The sequence below is a fragment of the Phoenix dactylifera genome, unplaced genomic scaffold, assembly GCF_009389715.1.
Source record: "Phoenix dactylifera cultivar Barhee BC4 unplaced genomic scaffold, palm_55x_up_171113_PBpolish2nd_filt_p 000882F, whole genome shotgun sequence".
Taxonomy (NCBI): domain Eukaryota; kingdom Viridiplantae; phylum Streptophyta; class Magnoliopsida; order Arecales; family Arecaceae; genus Phoenix; species Phoenix dactylifera.
In genome coordinates, this window is record NW_024068245.1 from 11817 (window position 1) to 31667 (window position 19851).

General features: G+C 35.4%; 1 protein-coding gene across 1 annotated transcript; it reads left to right on the forward strand.

Moving 5' to 3' along the window:
* Positions 1 to 2424: 2424 nt before the first annotated feature.
* LOC103708109 (ruvB-like 2) lies at positions 2425 to 19512 on the forward strand. The gene is made up of 2 exons (XM_039120788.1): positions 2425 to 3284; positions 18634 to 19512. Exons 1-2 carry the CDS (start codon positions 2503 to 2505, stop codon positions 19277 to 19279), a joined length of 1428 nt encoding a protein of 475 aa, XP_038976716.1. The 5' UTR covers positions 2425 to 2502; the 3' UTR covers positions 19280 to 19512.
* The last annotated feature ends 339 nt before the right edge of the window (positions 19513 to 19851 follow it).

A 19851-nucleotide genomic window follows, 5' to 3' on the forward strand; every position in this document is an offset into this window, starting at 1 on the left:
GGCTACCATATCGGCCATACCGTTTGGCAACAATTGTTTTTAAGTTTAGTTTCGGTATGGACCATCATGATCAATACTGTGCCATTGGAAGAAAGATATAGGGTTCCGTACTGGTATTTAAAACCTTGATATCTATATCTATATACATACATATATAGATATCCACACACATATATAATTCTCTGTGGGAAGTGGTATAATTTTTCTGGATTGTTATAGTTTTTCCAATGCTGAAATGAGAAATTGGTTTAGCTCTTAGTTCTATTGTTGCAATACTTAGTACCATCAGAGAGCCAATGGTATAGTTTTGATGTTTCAATAGAGAAGTAGTGTCACTGAAAGCACTCGACTGTGCTGAGAAGATTGGAGTACATTTCCTCCTAGATTTCCTATGTATGTTGGAGACCTATGATGATGTTATGATCAGTATGTAGTCTCTCTCCCTCTTTCCTTCTCCATCTCCCCTTTGTTCCCTTTGTTTATGGCAGCGAGAAATGGTGAGGTAATTCATAGTGTTCCTTTTTAGCACCAGATTAGTCTGTCCTAAATTCATATTTGTCTAGCCATGCAATGATATTGATGAACTTCTAACACGAGCTTGATTATATTTTCTTGAGATCTAATTTGGATAATGCATGCCCCTTGTATATTGTCCTGCATAAGTTAGAAGCTGAAAAATTGGAGTTCTGGTTTTCGAGCTGATACTCATTTTCTTGGTATATTTTTATAGTAATCATGTTAATTTTTAATATCTCTTCATTGGAAATACGATTGTTTGAGGTTACGTATTATGTGCCTGCATTTTTTTCATTGTTTGTGTATGTTCATGTATTATTGAGATTGTTACTAATTAAATTTTTTTTTTTACTCTACTTGCTGCTTAGAATGATCCCCCATGCCAAGTACAAAGTAATTTATGTTTCAGATGTTTTTGTTCGTTCCTTAATCCTTATGGCTGCCTGTGGTCCTGTCATTTTCTTCTTGTTTTTCCTCTTGCTCTTTTGTGCTGAGCTGTGTTTGTGAACAAGACAGGCATATATGCTTGTTATGTTTGTGAGAGGATATATGCAATTCAAAGATACATGCAATTTCAATTTTTATTTATCTTTATTAATTTAATTGGTGGCGCCTTACTAACACTCTTTTAAAAACAATTGTAAGGCATTAGAGGATCTTAGCATCTGCGGACTTTAGGAGTATGTTTGGTTGGAGAAAGTTAGAATTTGGAATGGAAATGAGAATGAGTGATTTCTCTGCTTGGTTAGAGAGATTTCTACTCCCATTCCGTTTCCATAGAAAAATGGAAATAATTTAATTCCTCAAAATCCAATCTCAATTCTTCCCTAGCATTCAAATTCTATTTCAATTCCGATTTTAATCATGAACCAAATGTATTAGAGAATATAATCAAACATGCCTTAGTGAAGATCAGTCATCCCATAATTAATACTCTACTATCATAATCAAAACTCTTGGGCAAAACATCCTTCTCCTTATAACTCTACTTTTAATATGTTTACAAAAATAACTTTACAATAGAGACTCCAACCGTCGTGCACTCATTTCTCTTGCATGCACGGCAAATACCAGTTTAGTTTTAAAGCCTTACGGCATGCATCTTTATCTTTCCGTCGACATCATCAGCCGCGCACACGACTACCATACCATCAACATGATGTTCAACCCATATTGGGGTTATAATTTGGACAGTGCATCTCCATCCTCTGCCCCAATCTCACATTTGATGATGACAATAACAATAATATATTATAATAATAATATATCTTACTATTAACATGATATTCACCCTATGTTGGGGTTACAATTTGGACAGTGCATCTCCACCCTCTGGCTCCACCTCACATTTGATAATGACAACAACAACAATAATATATTATAATAATAATATATCTCAGTATACAATAACAACAACAATAATAATTATAATAGTATATTATATTATTATGATAATAATATATTATTATTATCTATAATAATGATATGATTATTATATATTATACATTATTTTATCTTATTATATATGAAAACAACATTATTATATAATATTTTATTATTATAATAACAATTTTTTATTGTACAATGAGATATGCTACTATTATAATATAATAAAAATATATTATTATTGTTTTTGTTATAAAATCATATATTATGTAATAATAAAATTACTAGCATTACTATATAATAAACTATTATTTGTTATAGTAATAATTATTATTGTTGTTGTATAATAATATATATTATTATAACAATAATACATTGTGGTTGTTGTGGTTGTTTTTTTTTTTCACTCTACACTTATCTTAAGGCACGCGCATAACACGTGCGAGCTCGAATTAGTGTATTCTTGTACTCCATTGGTCTCTTGCCGCCGCCCGCCGAGCCCGTACTAAAACCCTCGCCCTCTTCCCGTATCAGCATTCGTTCTTCTCTCCTTTGGTCTTCGCCTCCGCAGCTCGCTCTGTCTTCTCCCTTTCCGCTGCCATGGCGGAGCTCAAGAGGCTCTCGGAGAGCCGGGACCTCACTCGGATCGAGCGTATCGGTGCCCACTCCCACATCCGCGGGCTGGGCCTCGACTCCGCTCTGGAGGCCCGCGCTGTCTCCGAGGGCATGGTCGGCCAGCAGTCCGCCCGCAAGGCCGCTGGCCTCATACTCCAGCTGATCCGCGAGGGAAAGATCGCCGGCCGCGCCATCCTCCTCGCCGGCCAGCCCGGTACTGGCAAGACCGCCATTGCCATGGGCCTCGCCAAGTCCCTCGGCCAGGAGACCCCCTTTGCCACCGTCTCCGGCTCCGAGCTCTTCTCCCTCGAGATGTCCAAGACCGAGGCCCTCACCCAGTCCTTCCGCCGCGCCATCGGCGTCCGCATCAAGGAGGAGGCCGAGATCATCGAGGGCGAGGTCGTCGAGATCACCATCGACCGCCCCGCCGCCGCTGGAGGCAGCGCAAGCGGCTCCGGCCAGTCCTCGTCGGCCTTCAAGACCGGGAAGCTGACGCTCAAGACTACCGACATGGAGACGGTGTACGATTTGGGCAACAAGATGATCGAGTCGTTGACGAAGGAGAAGGTGCAAAGCGGGGATGTGATTGCCTTGGATAAGGTTTCCGGGAAGGTCACTAAGCTGGGGCGGTCCATCGGACGGTCCAGGGACTACGACGCGGTGGGACCCCATACGAAGTTCGTGAGGTGCCCTGAGGGGGAGCTGCAGAAGAGGAAGGAGGTCGTGCACTGCGTCACCCTTCATGAGATCGATGTCATCAACAGCAGGTTTGGCGTTCTCTCTTCCTCTCAAAATTTCTTTTTCTTTTCCATTTTTTTTGACAAACTGCGCTGCTTTGAGATTGTGCGCCATTGGGAGATTCGGTGAAGTCGTTGATACATTTGTTAACTTGTTTGAGAATCTTCACTTTTGGTTTTCTAAACTTGTACTGTGCATGATATGTTTGATTTTATTCCGAACTGAAATCTCAAGTTTTTGACACTTCGCTGCCACTCATTTGTAGGGTTCTAGGACTGCTGAATTAAATTAAGTCTGTTGCAACTCAGATTTAATGGTTCAGCTCATATGTTTCTTAAACTAAAGCATATAGAGGTGGCTCGCTGAGAGAAAGTGAGTGCAAGCGTAGAAATAGGAAACACAAACACAAATGGGGAAGAATCATATGTTTGTGAAAAGAATTAGTAAAAGGATTTTGATGAAGCTGATTAGACAAAGCAGATTTGAAATATTCTGGTTTTTATTAATGCTCCATTCAGTGCTGTCAGCTTTTCGGGATAAACCTAGTTGTAAGATTTCATGTACCACATGTTTCTCATTAATTCTTTAAATTTTCTCAGAAGCATTAATGCATAAATGGTAATATTGTACTTACAGTAGGGTATACCTGGATAAAGGGGGATAAATGGGACCGTTGTAAAAGATTTTATGGGGCTTAGGTGCTTTCGCTTTTAGTGGCGATAGATTTTATTGTTGACATAAGAATTAATTGGGGAATGCCAAGTTGCTTGTGGCTAGTCTTGATGTAAAATTGGCACTGATCAGAAAATCTCAATACATATGATTATGTGTCCTTTTGGGTGGTAAAGTAAGGTTTAAAGTAGATTTGATGCAGATACATAGGGATTGACTACTAGGCTTTAAGTATTGTATATCATGCTCGAAACATTTAATGGATAGACACGCATCAAACCCCAAACCTTGAGAAAGTATATGTTAAATACAGAAAAAGATAGATTGAGAAAATTATTCTTTCTTACACGAACTATTTTATGTAGCTCTGATTATGATTAAGCATGCTATAAAGTCATTGAAATACTTCTTTGATTTTCATAAAAATGTAGTCCACTCAATCCGCTTGGATATGAACATCATTGAGATTAATAACTGACCAAACGCTGACATGAAATAAACATCATAGATGAATTGAAGTCTAATAATCCATATAATTCAAAAATTTGTGGTTGTATTATATTTGTCTGCATTGATATACACTTATCCATCTTGTTATGTATCATAGCATACTAACATATGGATCCATGATAAGTATTAATCAATTCATTCCGACAAATATAGCTGGTGTCTATCATGTTGGTAATCATGCAACATCATATTTAAGATAGGGGAATGTACTTCAAACCTTGGTTGAATAGCTATTGATTATTGTATGCTGTATTTGGAGTCAGATCCATGAACTAATTTATTGCAGGATTGAGCCTGGTGGATGAAAGAGTGCTTTTGAAGAAGAAAGGAGCAAGAAGGAAAAGAGTCAGAGAGAGAAAAACATGGAAGAGCCTAATAATCTTTTTTATGTTTAGAAAAATATTCCTTTTCGTTGATTCAGAGATTCATTTTCCATTTGGCCTCTTTGAACTACATATTTGAAGCTGTGGTCGGATCTATTCATTAGAAAAGTATTGATTTGGTACTTTCTTATGTATAACTTTTGTGCTCCCTTAAACAACTGAGCAACATTTGCTTCAGTTCGCAAGGCCCCAACTAGAACTAATACCAAAAGAACAAAGAAGATTAAGGGAAATCTTTAATCCCCTTTAAATTTTACAAATCTTTTAGATACACATAAACATATAGACTTTTAATCCCCTTTGAATTTCATTATATCTTGATATAATACTAAAATGATTAAAATATCTTTTCATTGACTAGTACTTAGTTTTTTCCTACTCATTATAAAAAAATGAAGTCAATATCCCAAGAACAATTTTCACAGCAGCAGCAAACAATGTGCCTTACCTTATAAATTTCCAAACCCTTTTGAGGTTCACACTAGCCCCAAAGAAGTTTTTTTAGAGCCTTCTATGACTAGTCGTGTTAAGTAGCACTGTTTCACATGACTTGTTTTGAAGTTGTCAATCATGCTTGTAGGTCATCCCACTATTGGCATGAACTCACAAATTTGCCATAGGGAAGTGCTTTTATAGTCTGCTATTTTCAGACACAATTAAGTAATGTTTTGCATAATGTATTATCAAGTTGTCAATCATGCTTATAGGTCATCCTATCATGGGTATGAACTTAAAATAATGCACTGTTTGTGAATACATCTTTGTATAGACGAAAATGAATGAAGAAATGGAAGATTTTGTTTTAAACTTTAAAACTTTTGTGTATTGCTTGATTTTAACATTTCTGATCTTGGGATGCAACATGCAGTTTTTCTTTCATATTAGCATTTTAAATTAACCATATTCTAGCAAAACAAGTCTAGAGCTCAATGATAATGGCCTCTGGAGGTTCAAGTGAGGTAGCGTGGGGCATTTAGCTCTGTATTGGAGGTAGTAATAGAAGTGTGATGTTGCTTTTTGGCAAAGTCAGCATGAGGCTAGTGCAAATAATCAGTGGATTGCGGTGCCCGCTCAAGGTCATGTTAGAAGAGGTAAAAGGAATTCCATAAAAAAAAAAAAACAAAAGAAGAGGTAAAAGGAAAAGCAAGAAAATTTGGACAAGCACTCTACTTTTAGAGGATGAAAGGGCAAAATCGGAGGATAGAGAACAAAAATATAGACATAGATATGTCTATGTGCATAAGCAGTTTGATAAAGCAGGTCTACTTGAAGCTGCAAAGAGGTGAGTAATGAACTAGAAGAATTGCCAACACTCTCTATTTTGATACCAAGTAATGTTATATTCAATAGAAGAGGCATAAAAATGTACAGATAGTCTCCATGCTTAGCAGCTACATCGAATAGCTAATAAGTAGGTAAAAGTTCATGATTAGTTGATTTCCCTAGCAAGCAATATGTTACATTTATTTAAGTTGATCCTACCTAGTGTGGTTAGTTTAAACATGTATGTCTTGGACATGGGCCTACATGGCTACTTACAATAGGCTAACAAGCTAAGTATGAAAGCTTGTTGCTTATGTATTGTATGAGAATACTGTGATTGCTATGTTGCACCGACATAGTCTTTGCACTTATCCTTATCAATTTCTTGGTGGCTTTGTTCCATCAAATTTGGACTATGTCTTGACCTAAGGATGCACCATCATTGATGCAAACTAACTCTGAGCATCAAACAAGTTGGGTCGGGTTTGGGTTGGGCCATTGCTTAATATCAAGTGGCTACATATTGGCCTGAGTTTGGATCAGCTTGGACTTGGGCCTATTTTTGTTAACTAGGACTTGCTCAGAAGACAAATTCAAGGCCTAGCATGGTTTGGGTTCATTTAGTTCCTATTGAGCCGTAGCTCCACAGGATTAAAGATTTTGTTTTTGAGAACTTACTTTATGGAAGGCAAAGTGAGTGCAAGTAATCTTCAAAGTATTTCATATAAATCATATGGATAAGTGCTTCATATTGTATTGGTAAAAAGTGAAATCTTCATTTCAGCCAAGATAAAAGTAGTGCTAAAAGGCCTATTCAAAAGACTTAAAGCAAGCATGAGATGAAAGAATACCCTAGACATTAAGTATGTATTCAGTATAAGCTAACTTCTTAAGAACCCAAGGCATACTACGAAAAAGTAGAGGGGCATATGGGTTTGGGTCAATCTAGGAGCCGAGCCAACCTTGTTGGATTGATTTTCAAAATAATATTAGGTTGGTTTAGGTTCCAATTTTTAGAGGCCCGAATGGATTGCTTTGGGTTTGGTAACCCGGAGACAAACCAACCCGATCCATAAAACTCATTCATGGTAACATATTTCAGAATATAGGTCATATATGGTTAGTTTTGATATATTCTCCACGCATGGTTTTGGTTAATTGCTGTTTTGTGAATAAATTATTGGTTATTATGGTTGTAATTTGTGATATGCTTATTCCATCTATAGGTATTTTGGATTTTGTTGTTGTAAATTGCCTTTGAATAATTATTTATTGCTTTTAGTAATTCAAATTCTATTATTAATCTATTTTAAAATCAATAATTTATTTTTTGATTTTTTTTCTCCATTCTACTCGATTTAGGGCCATACTTTTTGAAAGATATTGAGATATCAAGTCCTTTACTATATCATCCCATATGTTTTTGGGTCTATCTCTACTCTTTCTTTCGATATGTATCAAACTACTCCTTCGTACTAGTGTATCTCTTGGGCCTACGTTGTATATATTAAAATCATCCAAATAGTCCTTATCTCAATTTGTTCTCAATTGGTATTACCTCCAGCTTTTTACAAATTATTTTATTTTTTATTCTATCTTTTCGTGTACTACGACACACCTATCTTAACATTCTTATTCTTGCCGCACTCATTTTATGCATACGTTGTCATTTAACTGTCCAACATTCTACACTATAGAGTATAGCCGGTCATATAATTTTTTTTTCAACTTGGTTGGTATCCTAAGATCATGTAATATCATAGTTGCACTTCTCCATTTTATTCGACATACTTCAATTGTATTGGATAACATCCTCTTCAATCTTCCTTTTTTTTATGAGTAATCGATGCTAAAAACTAAAAATGATCACTCTCAGGAACTTCATAATTCTTAATTTTCATTCCACCTTCAATTTTATTTCTAAATTTACTAAAATTGCATTCAATATATTTCTTCTTAGTCCTGCTTAACCTAAAGTCCTTGGATTTTAATGCATTCCATAATTAGGGTGGCAGCCGAGCGGGTTTTGTTGGGTATCCAATTTGTCTCGAACCCTAATAGGATATGTTTAGCAAAACCCTATAGGGTTTGAGATTTAAAATTAAAACATATTAAGGTTTGGGACGGGTTTGAGATTTAACCCTCGGGTACCCACTATCTGAACCCGATTATACATAATATATATTTTTATAAAATTTTACAAAAATATATTTACAGTAGAGGGGGAGGGGATTGTGGACTTAATGTTGGTATTACGAATCTTAGTTATATTCAAGTCATTGTGCAAAGATCTTTTCCTCTATTGCATCCATCTTTTATTATTATTTTTTTTAATTTTGGGTCGGGTAGGGTACCGGATCCACCTGATTCGAATAAAGATTAATTGGGTGGGTTTGGGTACCCGACGGATTTACCATTTTTTGATGGGGTTTGGAATTTTTGAGCAATTTTTTCATTGGATTTGGGACTGGTTTGGGCAGTAGAATTTTAAATGGGTTTAGATATGGGTAGGAAAAATTTTGCAGGTACTCTACCCATTGCATATCCATAATTTCAACTTTTGATTAACTCTGATTTTAGTTTCATCCGCTAAGATATGTGTCTCCCGTAAATTGGATGTATAAGGAATATTGTCCTGAATACGCTTAGTAAGCTGATCCATAATTAGTGCAAAAATGAAAGAACCATTAGTAGTTCTCACACTAGTAACCGCTCTATTGTGCTTGTCCTTAATTACATTAATATATCTAATCAAAACTACTATCTTTTCTAACACCAACCATATATCTTCTCTAAGGATTATGATATGTTCTTTCTAAATCGATAAACATCACATGAGGTTTTTTATAATTTTTTTAATACGTCTCCATTAGCTTTCATAAGAAAAAAATAGTTTCCATTAGCAACCTTCTTGGCATAAAGCCAAATTGATTCTCTGATATTTTTTTGTCACACCTCAATTTATGCTTAATCGCTACGTTCTAAAGTTTCATGTTATGGCTTATGTTATGTTAGAACAATTTTGAATGTCACTTTTATCCTTATAAATAAATAGTATGGTGCTCTTTCTCCATTCATCAGGCATCTTCTTGGTTTTTAAAATCTTATTAAGCAAATTAGTCAATGAAGTACTCCAATGTCACGTAAATCTTCCAAATCTCCATAGAGATTTCATGATGTCTAATCACTTTTCGTATTTTTATGTTTTACGTAGCATTTACTTCATACTTTAATTTTATATGTATACCTAATATCTCTCTCATTAATAGAACTAATAAGGTATCCTAAATCATCTACGTAATTCTCATTGAATAGCTTATCAAATGACTTCATTGCTATTTGATCTCATTCTTCTTAACCTAAATTTTTTATTTTCATCTTTGATGTATTTAACTTGAATCAAGTCCTTTTGCTTAGTTTTACAACTTTGTTTGATATCTTTCCCATTTTAGTTTCTAATTTGTAGTATAATTCTTTATACGCCTTAAATTTAGCCTCTTATATCTTCTTTTTAACTTTCTTCTTGGCCATTTTATAGCTTCTATATCGTTTTCCGTTTCTACATTTAGGTAGTCTTTTTAGCACACTTTTTTAGTTTTGGCTGCTAACTGAACTTTCTCATTTCATTACCAAGTTTTCTTACTAGATAGTGTTTTTTTCCTTTGATTATCCTAATACCTCTGTGGCCGCTTTGTTAATACTGTTAGCCATCTCTTCTCAAATGGTATTTATCTTCCCATCTAGACTTCATTTTTGTTCCTTCAACATTTTATCCTTAGAAGTCATATGTTTCTTTCCTCGCAAATTTTACTACTTAGTTCACGAGTCATTCTCTTCCATTTTCTGATACACATCCAAAACTATCAATTTATGTTAGGTGGTTGAACTCTCACCGGATATAACTTTACAATTTTTACGCAAAACTTGATTAATGTTTCTAGTAAGGAAGAAGTCTATTTGACTAGTATTATGGCCACTTTTAAAAGTTATCAAGTAAGAGTCCTTCTTTTAAAGTAGGTGTTAGTTAATACTAGGTTATATGCTACTGTGAACTCCAAAATGGTATCTCTTTTCTTGTTTCTATCTCTGAAATTATAATCTTCTTGCAACCTTTCAAAACCTACCCCATATTTCTTTACATGCCCAATTAAATCTTCTCTGATAGATATCTTTTCTCTACTAGGAATCTCTTGAATCCCAAAAGCGTTACTTTTTAGCATCATCTAATTCTACTTGATGAACATAAACACTAACTATTAATAGCCTCCTCTCCTAAAACCATTTTTATTACGATTATTCTAACTCCTACTCTTATAATGTTTACAATTTTATCTTTTAAACTTCTATTTGCAATAATTCCTACTTTATTTTTATTCCTATCTTTCCCTATATATCAAAGTTTATAACCTATCCTACCAACCTTTTTTGCTTTTCCTCTTATCCAATTAGTCTCTTGCAAGCATGCTATGTTAACTCTCCTCTTGACCATTATATCTTCTAGTTCCATTAATTTGCTTGTCAACGATCCTATATCCTAAGATGCTAAACATATCCTTTTTTCCTAGACTAAGTTCTTTTCCCACATCCATCCATTAAAGTGGAACTGTTGCTTCTCACCATGCTTAGGCGTCGATGTGGCGTGTTGCTTTCGGGGAACACTCTAGTTAACCTTTGCCCACTTTTCACTGCATTGAGGGTTTGATGCAACACATTGCTAGTAAAGAATGCCTAACATTTTTTTCTTAGAATTCATGCTCATATGATTTGACTATAATTTTATACTAGCCATTGACCTACCGAACCCTCCATTATCTGGGCTTTAGGCCGGTTAGTTACAAAACATAGGTAAAGCCCAAAACACACAGAACCGTACATCAACTCTGCTTTTGCATTTTTTTTTATTATCGCAGGAAAAAGGTTATAGCCATAGGAATAGTGTTTTTCTTTTTTTTTTTTTGGTGAAAACTATAGGAATAGTTTCATAGTAGGTTATATTACCATCAATAGCAAGCATGAACCTTACTTATTCCTTTCGTTAACAACCCTAAGGTATCTAAAAACCCCTTTCCATATTGGCCTGTCCAACAAGATGTGCAGATGCAAGCTCAATCAATTCAATCAGTAGCTGGTTGTTAATGAATGTGGTCAGTCTAGTAGGCAGGCCATTGACCATGAAGGCTAAAAACAAGCGATATACTATCAAGGAGTGGGAACCTCCTAAAAAATTAGCAGAGTTGAGTTTTCTTAGGACTTTTTCACCACTATAGGTGATTCATCCAAGGATACTCAAGGCGGGCGGCTCCATTGACTGATCTTCTTAAGAAGAAAGGAATGTGGAAATAGGTGGACTGGTGTCAAGAAGCTTACTTTTGAAGCTGCAATTGAGGCAGTAATGAAGGAGTCTGTGTGTTGGTTGCCAGAGTTTAAAAAATCCTTTTTCTAATTTCATTCTCGAGTCCATAAAAGTTTATTGCTGTAATAAGTTCCACCAATGTGTAATTTCTTTGTTTTTGTCAAGTTTGGGCCTCAAAACCCTATTTATACTGTAGATCCCTAATCTTAAGATAGCTAATACCTATAGGATAATTACCTTGCCAATTCAATTTTGTGTCAAATTCTGATTTTATAAAGAAATTCCAGCAAGATACCAGATGAGCCCCAAGAATCCTCAAATCTGGCATATTCTGTTAGACCATTTGCTCTTTGTTGCTCTAAGTCATCACTTAATCGGTTTGAGTAACTAATGTTGTACCATGCAGTTGTTCTTTTCTGGGCATACAAGGATAATGTTTAGGACAATTATCATGAGGAATAATTCACGTCTTATATTCTAATGAACTTGTGACATGTCTTATGTTCTAATGAACTTGCATAAGAAACTTTGGTACAAAACAAATGAGCTTTATGATGTTATCTAATTTTAATGTTTGAATTTATATGGTGGAAGTTACATTGCAATAATCTCAACCACTTAGCAACATAGAGCCATAATTACTTGTTCTAAAATATGTCAATCTCAATGTATATAATAAACAACAAAGAGTATGCACCTTCGTTATAGTTAGATGAGGCACTTGGTATGATTATTTTGTATCCTTTAATGTTGGAAAATTATATAATAAAGGTGGTGTTTTCCTTTTTTAAAAGAGTTTGCTAATCCATAAATGCGAGGAATTTTTGAAAAAAATTATAAAAACTTTCTCCTTGATTGCACATTTTAAAATGAGAAGTAGTATGATAGTTGACCATCATTTTCTTTTCCAAGTTGTTTCTTCTTAGTGCTCATGTTAATGTGTCAGTCTATATGGTATCTTGAAGTTGAGAAACTTGTATAGTATATACTATATAGGGATGTATTGGGTATTTGTTTGTAATACAAATATACAATATGATATGATTTCCATTGATTAATATTGTTTAGGCTAACTTTTAACATAGTTGACTCTACCCAAGTTAAAGTATTTCTTCGAGTAGATATGATATAGCTTGCTTATTTCCTTTAGATTCTCCTAAAAACACTATGAGCAGATAAGAGTTAATTGGCAAAGCTAGAAGCGGGTAAACTTTGAATTGAGGATCATTTAAAGTTTTGAAGTGGTGAGAGCATGGGTTTAGGAAACATTAATCTTCAATAAAATGAATAAAATGTGAATGCCCTTCTATGAAGTCTGCAACTATATTGATGGTTACTTTGGATTGCAGATGTCATGTCCACAAACGATAAGATTAACACTTACTATTTTACAGCAGGATACTTGCTTAAGGAAGGATGATTCAACAGTCTGGTTACTCATCTGACATAGAACAAATGTAACAATTCATGTTTTGTGCTCTTTAATTAAGAAAATTAAGAAGGTATGCATATAGATGTACTGGGATAGTTTTGAACATAGATGCTTTCAGGTATTAATACAACCTTGCTTAGCAAATATCTGCTAAGAACTTGGAAATATGTCCATGTGCTTGCGTACAAAATTACATGTGTCTGTGTGTATAGAGAAATAGGAAGAATGGTCTCTTCTGGTGCAAAATCAATGATAAACACTTTGAATTGAGAATCATTTGTTGATCTACAACATCAAAAAGAAAACCTAGAAACAAAAATTCATATGTTTTTTTTAAATTTTGGCTCAGTTATGTCTTAATATGTTCTTAATCAACAGTGTGGAACCAAGATTTGTGTACCATATGTTTTTTGACTGGTGATGCATGGGTAAATGTCCTTAAAAACATGTATTTTGGTTCTTAGGTATTCTTGATGTTGTAGGTCATGATCAACATTTTGGATACTCAAATTCATCGGCCTATAATCTATTTTGCTTAAATGTTTATATGTGTACATAGGTTGCATTCATAAATCGGGCACCATATATTATGCATTTACATTCGTGTTTATACAAGCAATTTGGTAAAAAAATTCCGATTCAAGTATTCCTAAACTGAGAAGATTTTCTTGGAATTCTTTCGTAAGAATATGATGAGCTGTGTACCATTCTCACATATCATAGAATAAAAAAATTTCACTCAAGTTTCAGAAAGGAGCAAGTTTAAATGGAAATCCACCTTATCTTCGTACAAGCTAAAAGGGGTCACTTTAATACTTCTTTTAATAGAAAGGTTCATTTTTTGAGTTTGCTGGACCATCATATGCCTATAATTGGGGCATTACTATTTCTACATGTGCATTAGCTTGTATTAATGTGTGCACCAGTTATTAGTATGAGTGCAACACAGAGCTAAATGTGTGCATTCATTTGAGTGTAAGGGCATTATGGTCTAGCAAAGTTTAAAATGGACCAATTGTACAAAAATAAAAACAAAATGATTTTGACAATATGCAAATAAATTAAGTTTTTTCTGAAAACCCGCTTATTCGAATTGGTAAATACAAATATAATGTGGGTATTGGTGAAGTAACTATGGTCTATGAATGGTGATGAGGCTACTGGAGGTGGTCGTGGTGTTATGAGCACAATACTATCGAACTTCACAAAGGAGTTGAGCTTTGAATGTTGCATTTAACATATGCTTTTCCTAATGTATGAGCCAGTAATGCTGCTTCTTACAATATTAAATAGTGATCAAGTCAGAAAAAAAAATCTAACACTTTGATCACAATGGCTGTGTTACCTGGGCACTTGCTTTCAACTCCTAGAATCTGTGTCGGATACGTATTTGAACCAGATGCATGTCAAATACCTGGATATTTAGCAAATATTTTCAACTGCAGCTTTTGTAAATTGGTGTAGAGTTGGACTCCCATGATGAATTCAACCCACCATAATGTTGTCAAAATTGAGCTTTTGTTCTTTTAGGGGTTGGTCAATATCAAGGTCTCAAAATAGCTTTGCAAAAATTGAAATTTGTAAAATTCCTAAGCTAATTGGGATGTTAAATGAGAAACGTGCATATTGGGAGACCCTGGAAACAATGTTTTTTAATGTTTTCTTCTATACATTATTAAATATTTATATTTCTTAGCTAAAATCAGTTCTTTCTATGAATCTTGTAATATCCTTATTTTCCTCTTGCTAAGTCGACACTGATACATGCTTGAACCTAATTTTTGTGTCTGTGCCCATGCAACATTGCATGATGCAAGATTTAAGTCCAGAGGACACCTTCTTGATTAGTGTTCTATGGTTATGATTGTACAGACGTCTTTCCTCATTTTGTTGAAAATATTTCTTTGTGGTATAGGTGCTTATGACCCTCCAGCCCCTTATTTTTCTCTATGCCTATTGGTGATGATTTCTTTGGCATTATGACCTTTACCACTATATTGCTGTCCATAGATTAAATTATTTAATGGATTTGGTTTTTGCTTGACTGTCTATAGCTCCATTGCATGAGCTCAGGGTAAAAGTTCTATTTAAATGATTGACATTGTTAGTTTTTTTGCATTAACTATTTTTTTGTGTAAGAGGTGAAATTGAATCACGTGGTTGAAGCATTATATGCTCTGAAATAGGTCCCATTCTTCTACCTTTTATTGGGAGTATATGGCTTTTCTAGCAATCTTCTTGACACAAAAGAAGAGTTCAACCAATGCTTTATGGCTGGAGATTTCTTATTAAAATAATCAATTGGTAATGAGAATAGTTAAATTAGATTCCATAAGACTGTTCCCCTCAGTACTATGCATAAAAGGGGAAGCTGGATGAGTTTGAAATTTCACATTCAGTAGCATGAGTCAATTCCTTTGATTTTTTACCTGTGGAAAGAGTGGTATGTCATTGCCTTGCGATCATATCAAATGTAATTTGCCCTTATGGTTTCTTCCGTATAAATGATGATTAGTGCATGCATAGGTAACTTTTTCCTAATAGAATATATAGTGCCAGTCGTTACTTGTGTAAACTTGCAATAATGGAATCTCCTGGACTTGTTTTTACTACATCAGGACTGGTGTGATCAGTAAATGGATTGGGTTTCTTAATGCTTGTACAATATTGGGAAATACCTACACAAATTTATAGTGGTTTCTCCAGATTTGTTTGATCTGTTTTGTTGTTGCTGGATAATTTGGATATACTATTAGCTTTGTATGCTATTATCTTAAACACACTATTATATAATAGTTTCACATTTCTTTTTGTTTTTTTTTGTTGCCCTTGTTTTTTAATCTAGTATCTTGTGTAACTATGTTGCTTTGTGGTTACATTTGTTTGTATGGTATGTTATGTATGTTTAGGTAGTACTCACTAGCAATGTCAAATCTGTTTAGTATGATAAAGGTGATAAATTGTGTAGCTGCATCAAACTTTCTCTTAGATCTTCATATTGTCCTTTATCAAGAAAGCAAGTAACCTAGAATGCATTTCAATTGTATAACTTCTGTTTACATGTTACTCGTGTCGCCTACTATGGGGGTCAAGGGCAAGACACATTGATGTCATAAATCTTAGTTGTTGAGATGGACATCAAGGTCATTGCTAAGTTGGTTTTATGAATGTTGGTTCGAACAAAATTTATTGAAATAGGCAATGAATTTCAAATGAAGAAGTCACAAGCTAGCAAGGCAAGGGTAACTAAGTGCTGAAGCTTTGGAGGGGTGGCTACCAAGGCTTACACCCTATTGACATCAGAGGGAGGTGTTAACTCCATGGTAGTGAATGATTGTTTTGCTAGTAATTCTGTTGGTATCATCATAACGTCATATTTGACATTCACATGTAGGAATTGTTTGAATATAATGAGGTACTGGTTAGGGTTAAGGGAGTTTAGAAGGCCCGGAATGGAGCAAAAGAGGCAATAAAAAATTCTGAAGTAGAAGGGTTTGTTGTCTTAACGTTTCTTTATTTTGGAGATAAATTGATTGGAAACTGGGGAGAAGTGGAAATATATTGTAAGTGTTTGTGATGTCTTAGCTCAAACCATTCAATGGGGAATGTGAAGAGGAGGTTTATTTGAAAGTGGATTTAAGAGTCTTAGCTCTGACTAGTTAAGAGTGGCGATAATAGAGTTGCTGGTACTAGAATCCTTAAAAGAGATATTCAGGGATGATTAAGAAGAAAAGAGTTATATGTAATTGCAAACTTTTGTGAGCAAGCTTATGAAATAAGAAAAATTATACAGCCTAACTTAAAAATCTTGGAGGGAATTACAATTCTTAAGATCTTATGCTTGGGGATCATTAGAAAAATTGTAGTGGGTATAGGAAATTAACCTAAAGCCTAGAGCTAGTGGATAAAAAGTAAAGTAATTTCATTGGTAACTTAAGAGTGGTGCACAAAATTATTGTTGATAGAGGTTTAATCTCTTAATGTTTTGGTTTTTTGATGAGAGCAAAGCCCTTGGAGAGACACAAGCGTCATCTGCGAAGTAAATTATATCTTTTCATGAGATTTTGGGTGGGGCTAGAATTCTTCTGTTCAGTCTTCTCAGATGTTTTAGTTACTTTATAGGCTTTGCAAGCAAGATCTTTGTACTGGAGGAGGGTAAGATGGTTGGATGCTATGTAGATTCGTTTTTCACTTGGGATGGGTGAGCTGATTTCATGCTGTGGCGTCGACACAATACAGTGACAGATGTGTTTTCCAGGCTGTAGCAAGGACTGTAGAAGATTGTTGGGATGAGAGTGCTTAACCTTTGAGATTTGTTTTCTTTCAATGGCGTTCGGAGAACTTTGCTAGTTTTGTATATATGGAACCCAATGATGGGTGCAAAATGCTTGTGAGCTGAAGATTGAGTCAGATTTTTATGTCTTGATGGGAGAGGCAAGGCAAAATCCAATTATACAAGGATAAAGGTATGTTTCTATGGAATTGGTAGTTTTTCTTGAATTAAGAAGGGTAGGTGGAACTGAGTGTGCATATCTCCCTTGTATGCTATTGGATTGCTTCAATTGATCTTCCACCATTTGGTTTTGTAACGTCATATTCCTGTTGATGAGTTGAGATGGTTGGCTGGCATTTAACCATACTAGCCTATGCATTTTACTTCACATTTTCTTTTTTTTAAACAGTGTAAACCTTTTCCTTTCTTTGTGTACATGCATGTGGTTGGTTGATCTCATGTCAGGGAAGAGCTCAAAGGAAAACAGGATCAAGATTTTGTACTAGCTTATTAGAGAGTGAATGGGATCTTGGAATGGGTGGGTTGATTAATCAGATTGCTAGTCATGGAAGTGGGTGTATGATTGGTTTGCCTCTCAGTTGTTTTAAAAAATAAACTTTTTAGGAATTGAAAAGTGAGGCTTTTCAAAAGTAGAAGAAAATAAATAAACATTGTGTGAAGAGCAAATTAAGAAGCAAGCTTTTACTCTACTTCTTGGTAAGACTTGGGTGTGTTGGATCCTCATGATGAAGGGGAAAAATGCCATTTGATAAATAATAGGTGGTTTTGTAAAGATTATCATTTGCATGAAGGAAGAAACATGGATTATATGAGTAGTCGGATTTGAGAATGGAAGGATAATGCCCATGCAGGTTCTTTTAATGAGCATCATTTCCCCAACTTTTGTATGATTCTTGCAGTCTAAACTTTTTCTTTGGTCTATTGGTCAAGTTGCAAATTATTTGAAGGAAACTTTTGCTGCATCACGTTTTCAGTATGTACTGAGCTTATTCTCTGTCCATGACCTGCTGGAAGGGTTGGATGTTGAGATGATGGACTTTCTGTTTGTACAGTGTGTGCAAATTGTCTTTCATGTTTATTATGTTATATATGGCATGTGCATTCACAGATGAATTATTGAGGCCATTGGATCCAGTCTAACGTTTACTCAAAATTTACATGAACATGTTTTAAGCCTGTCTCCTAAGAACCCAGTTACTCTTTCTTGATTGTATGTGCTTTATGCCTTGAAAGAGACCAATAAATGTATTGGCAATTTTTTCCCTCTTTTACCCGCACGGGATGTGAGGAAGTCTGTTGTTTTTCTTCTACCACATTATTTTTTCATTTTCTTGTGTACCATCCTTTACGAATAAACATCCAGAAATTTCATCATAAGCACACCAAAATTATGGTGTAGCTATTTTTACATCTCTTAACATTTCAATTTTGGATTCATTAATTAGTTTGGTTCTTGATTTCCAATATCCAGAACTCAAGGCTTTTTAGCACTCTTTACCGGTGACACTGGTGAAATCCGTTCTGAAGTCAGAGAGCAGATAGATACAAAAGTGGCAGAGTGGAGAGAGGAAGGAAAAGCTGAGATTGTCCCTGGTGTCCTGTTCATTGATGAGGTCCACATGCTTGACATTGAGTGCTTCTCATTCCTGAATCGAGCATTGGAGAATGACATGGCCCCCATTCTCGTCATTGCAACAAACCGAGGGATCACAACCATCCGCGGCACAAACTACAGATCTCCCCATGGAATCCCACCTGATTTCCTCGACCGCCTACTTATAATATCTACTCAGCCATACACTGAGGAGGAGATCCGGAAGATTCTTGACATCAGATGTGAAGAGGAAGATGTAGAAATGTCCAAGGATGCAAAGGTTCTTCTAACAAAAATCGGTGCAGAGACCTCTTTGAGGTATGCAATCAACTTGATCACAGCAGCTGCGCTTGCTTGCCAGAAGAGAAGGGGTAAGATTGTGGAGATGGAGGATATAAGTAGGGCGTATCAGCTGTTTCTTGATGTGAAAAGATCGACACAGTATTTAATGGAATACCAGAGCCAGTACATGTTCAATGAAGTTCCAAGAGAGGTCGGTGAAGATGAAACTATGCGATCTTAATTCGGGATGTGGACAGCTTCATCTGAATGTTGTCACGTTAGCGTAGGATTATGGTTGATGCTTTCTGCACTTGCTTAATTTGTGTGCTGTGTGGCTGTTTGGATCCTGGAATCAAGTCAACAACAAGATTTTCTATGTAGAGAACCTTTAATACTCTGTAAACTTGGGCAGATCAGTTATTTCTCTTCTATATTGGTTCACCCATTTTTCTTATCCGATTGGAGTTATTTTAATGTAAGGTCTCACTTGACAGGATGATTCTGTATCTTTCGAGGCCGGGTTCTCTGTGTGGACCTTGCATTAATGAAGACCTGAATGCTAGAGGAGCCGAAGAGCAAGTACTTGCAGGTGTCACGGTAAGAAACCATGATGTGGAATTTTAGGAATCAACATTCTAAGAACCTGTGTGGATATTCTTGCAGGACCGCGCAGCTTGCATCTCTTAAAGGCTCGTCGAGGTCTTAGCTTGAATTCCAGCTGAGTTTGTTGGTCCACAAAAATAAAAAAAAATGATTTATGAAAGTCTTTTTTTTTTCCGTTCTACAGGATTCGGACTGGACGATTATTGGGTT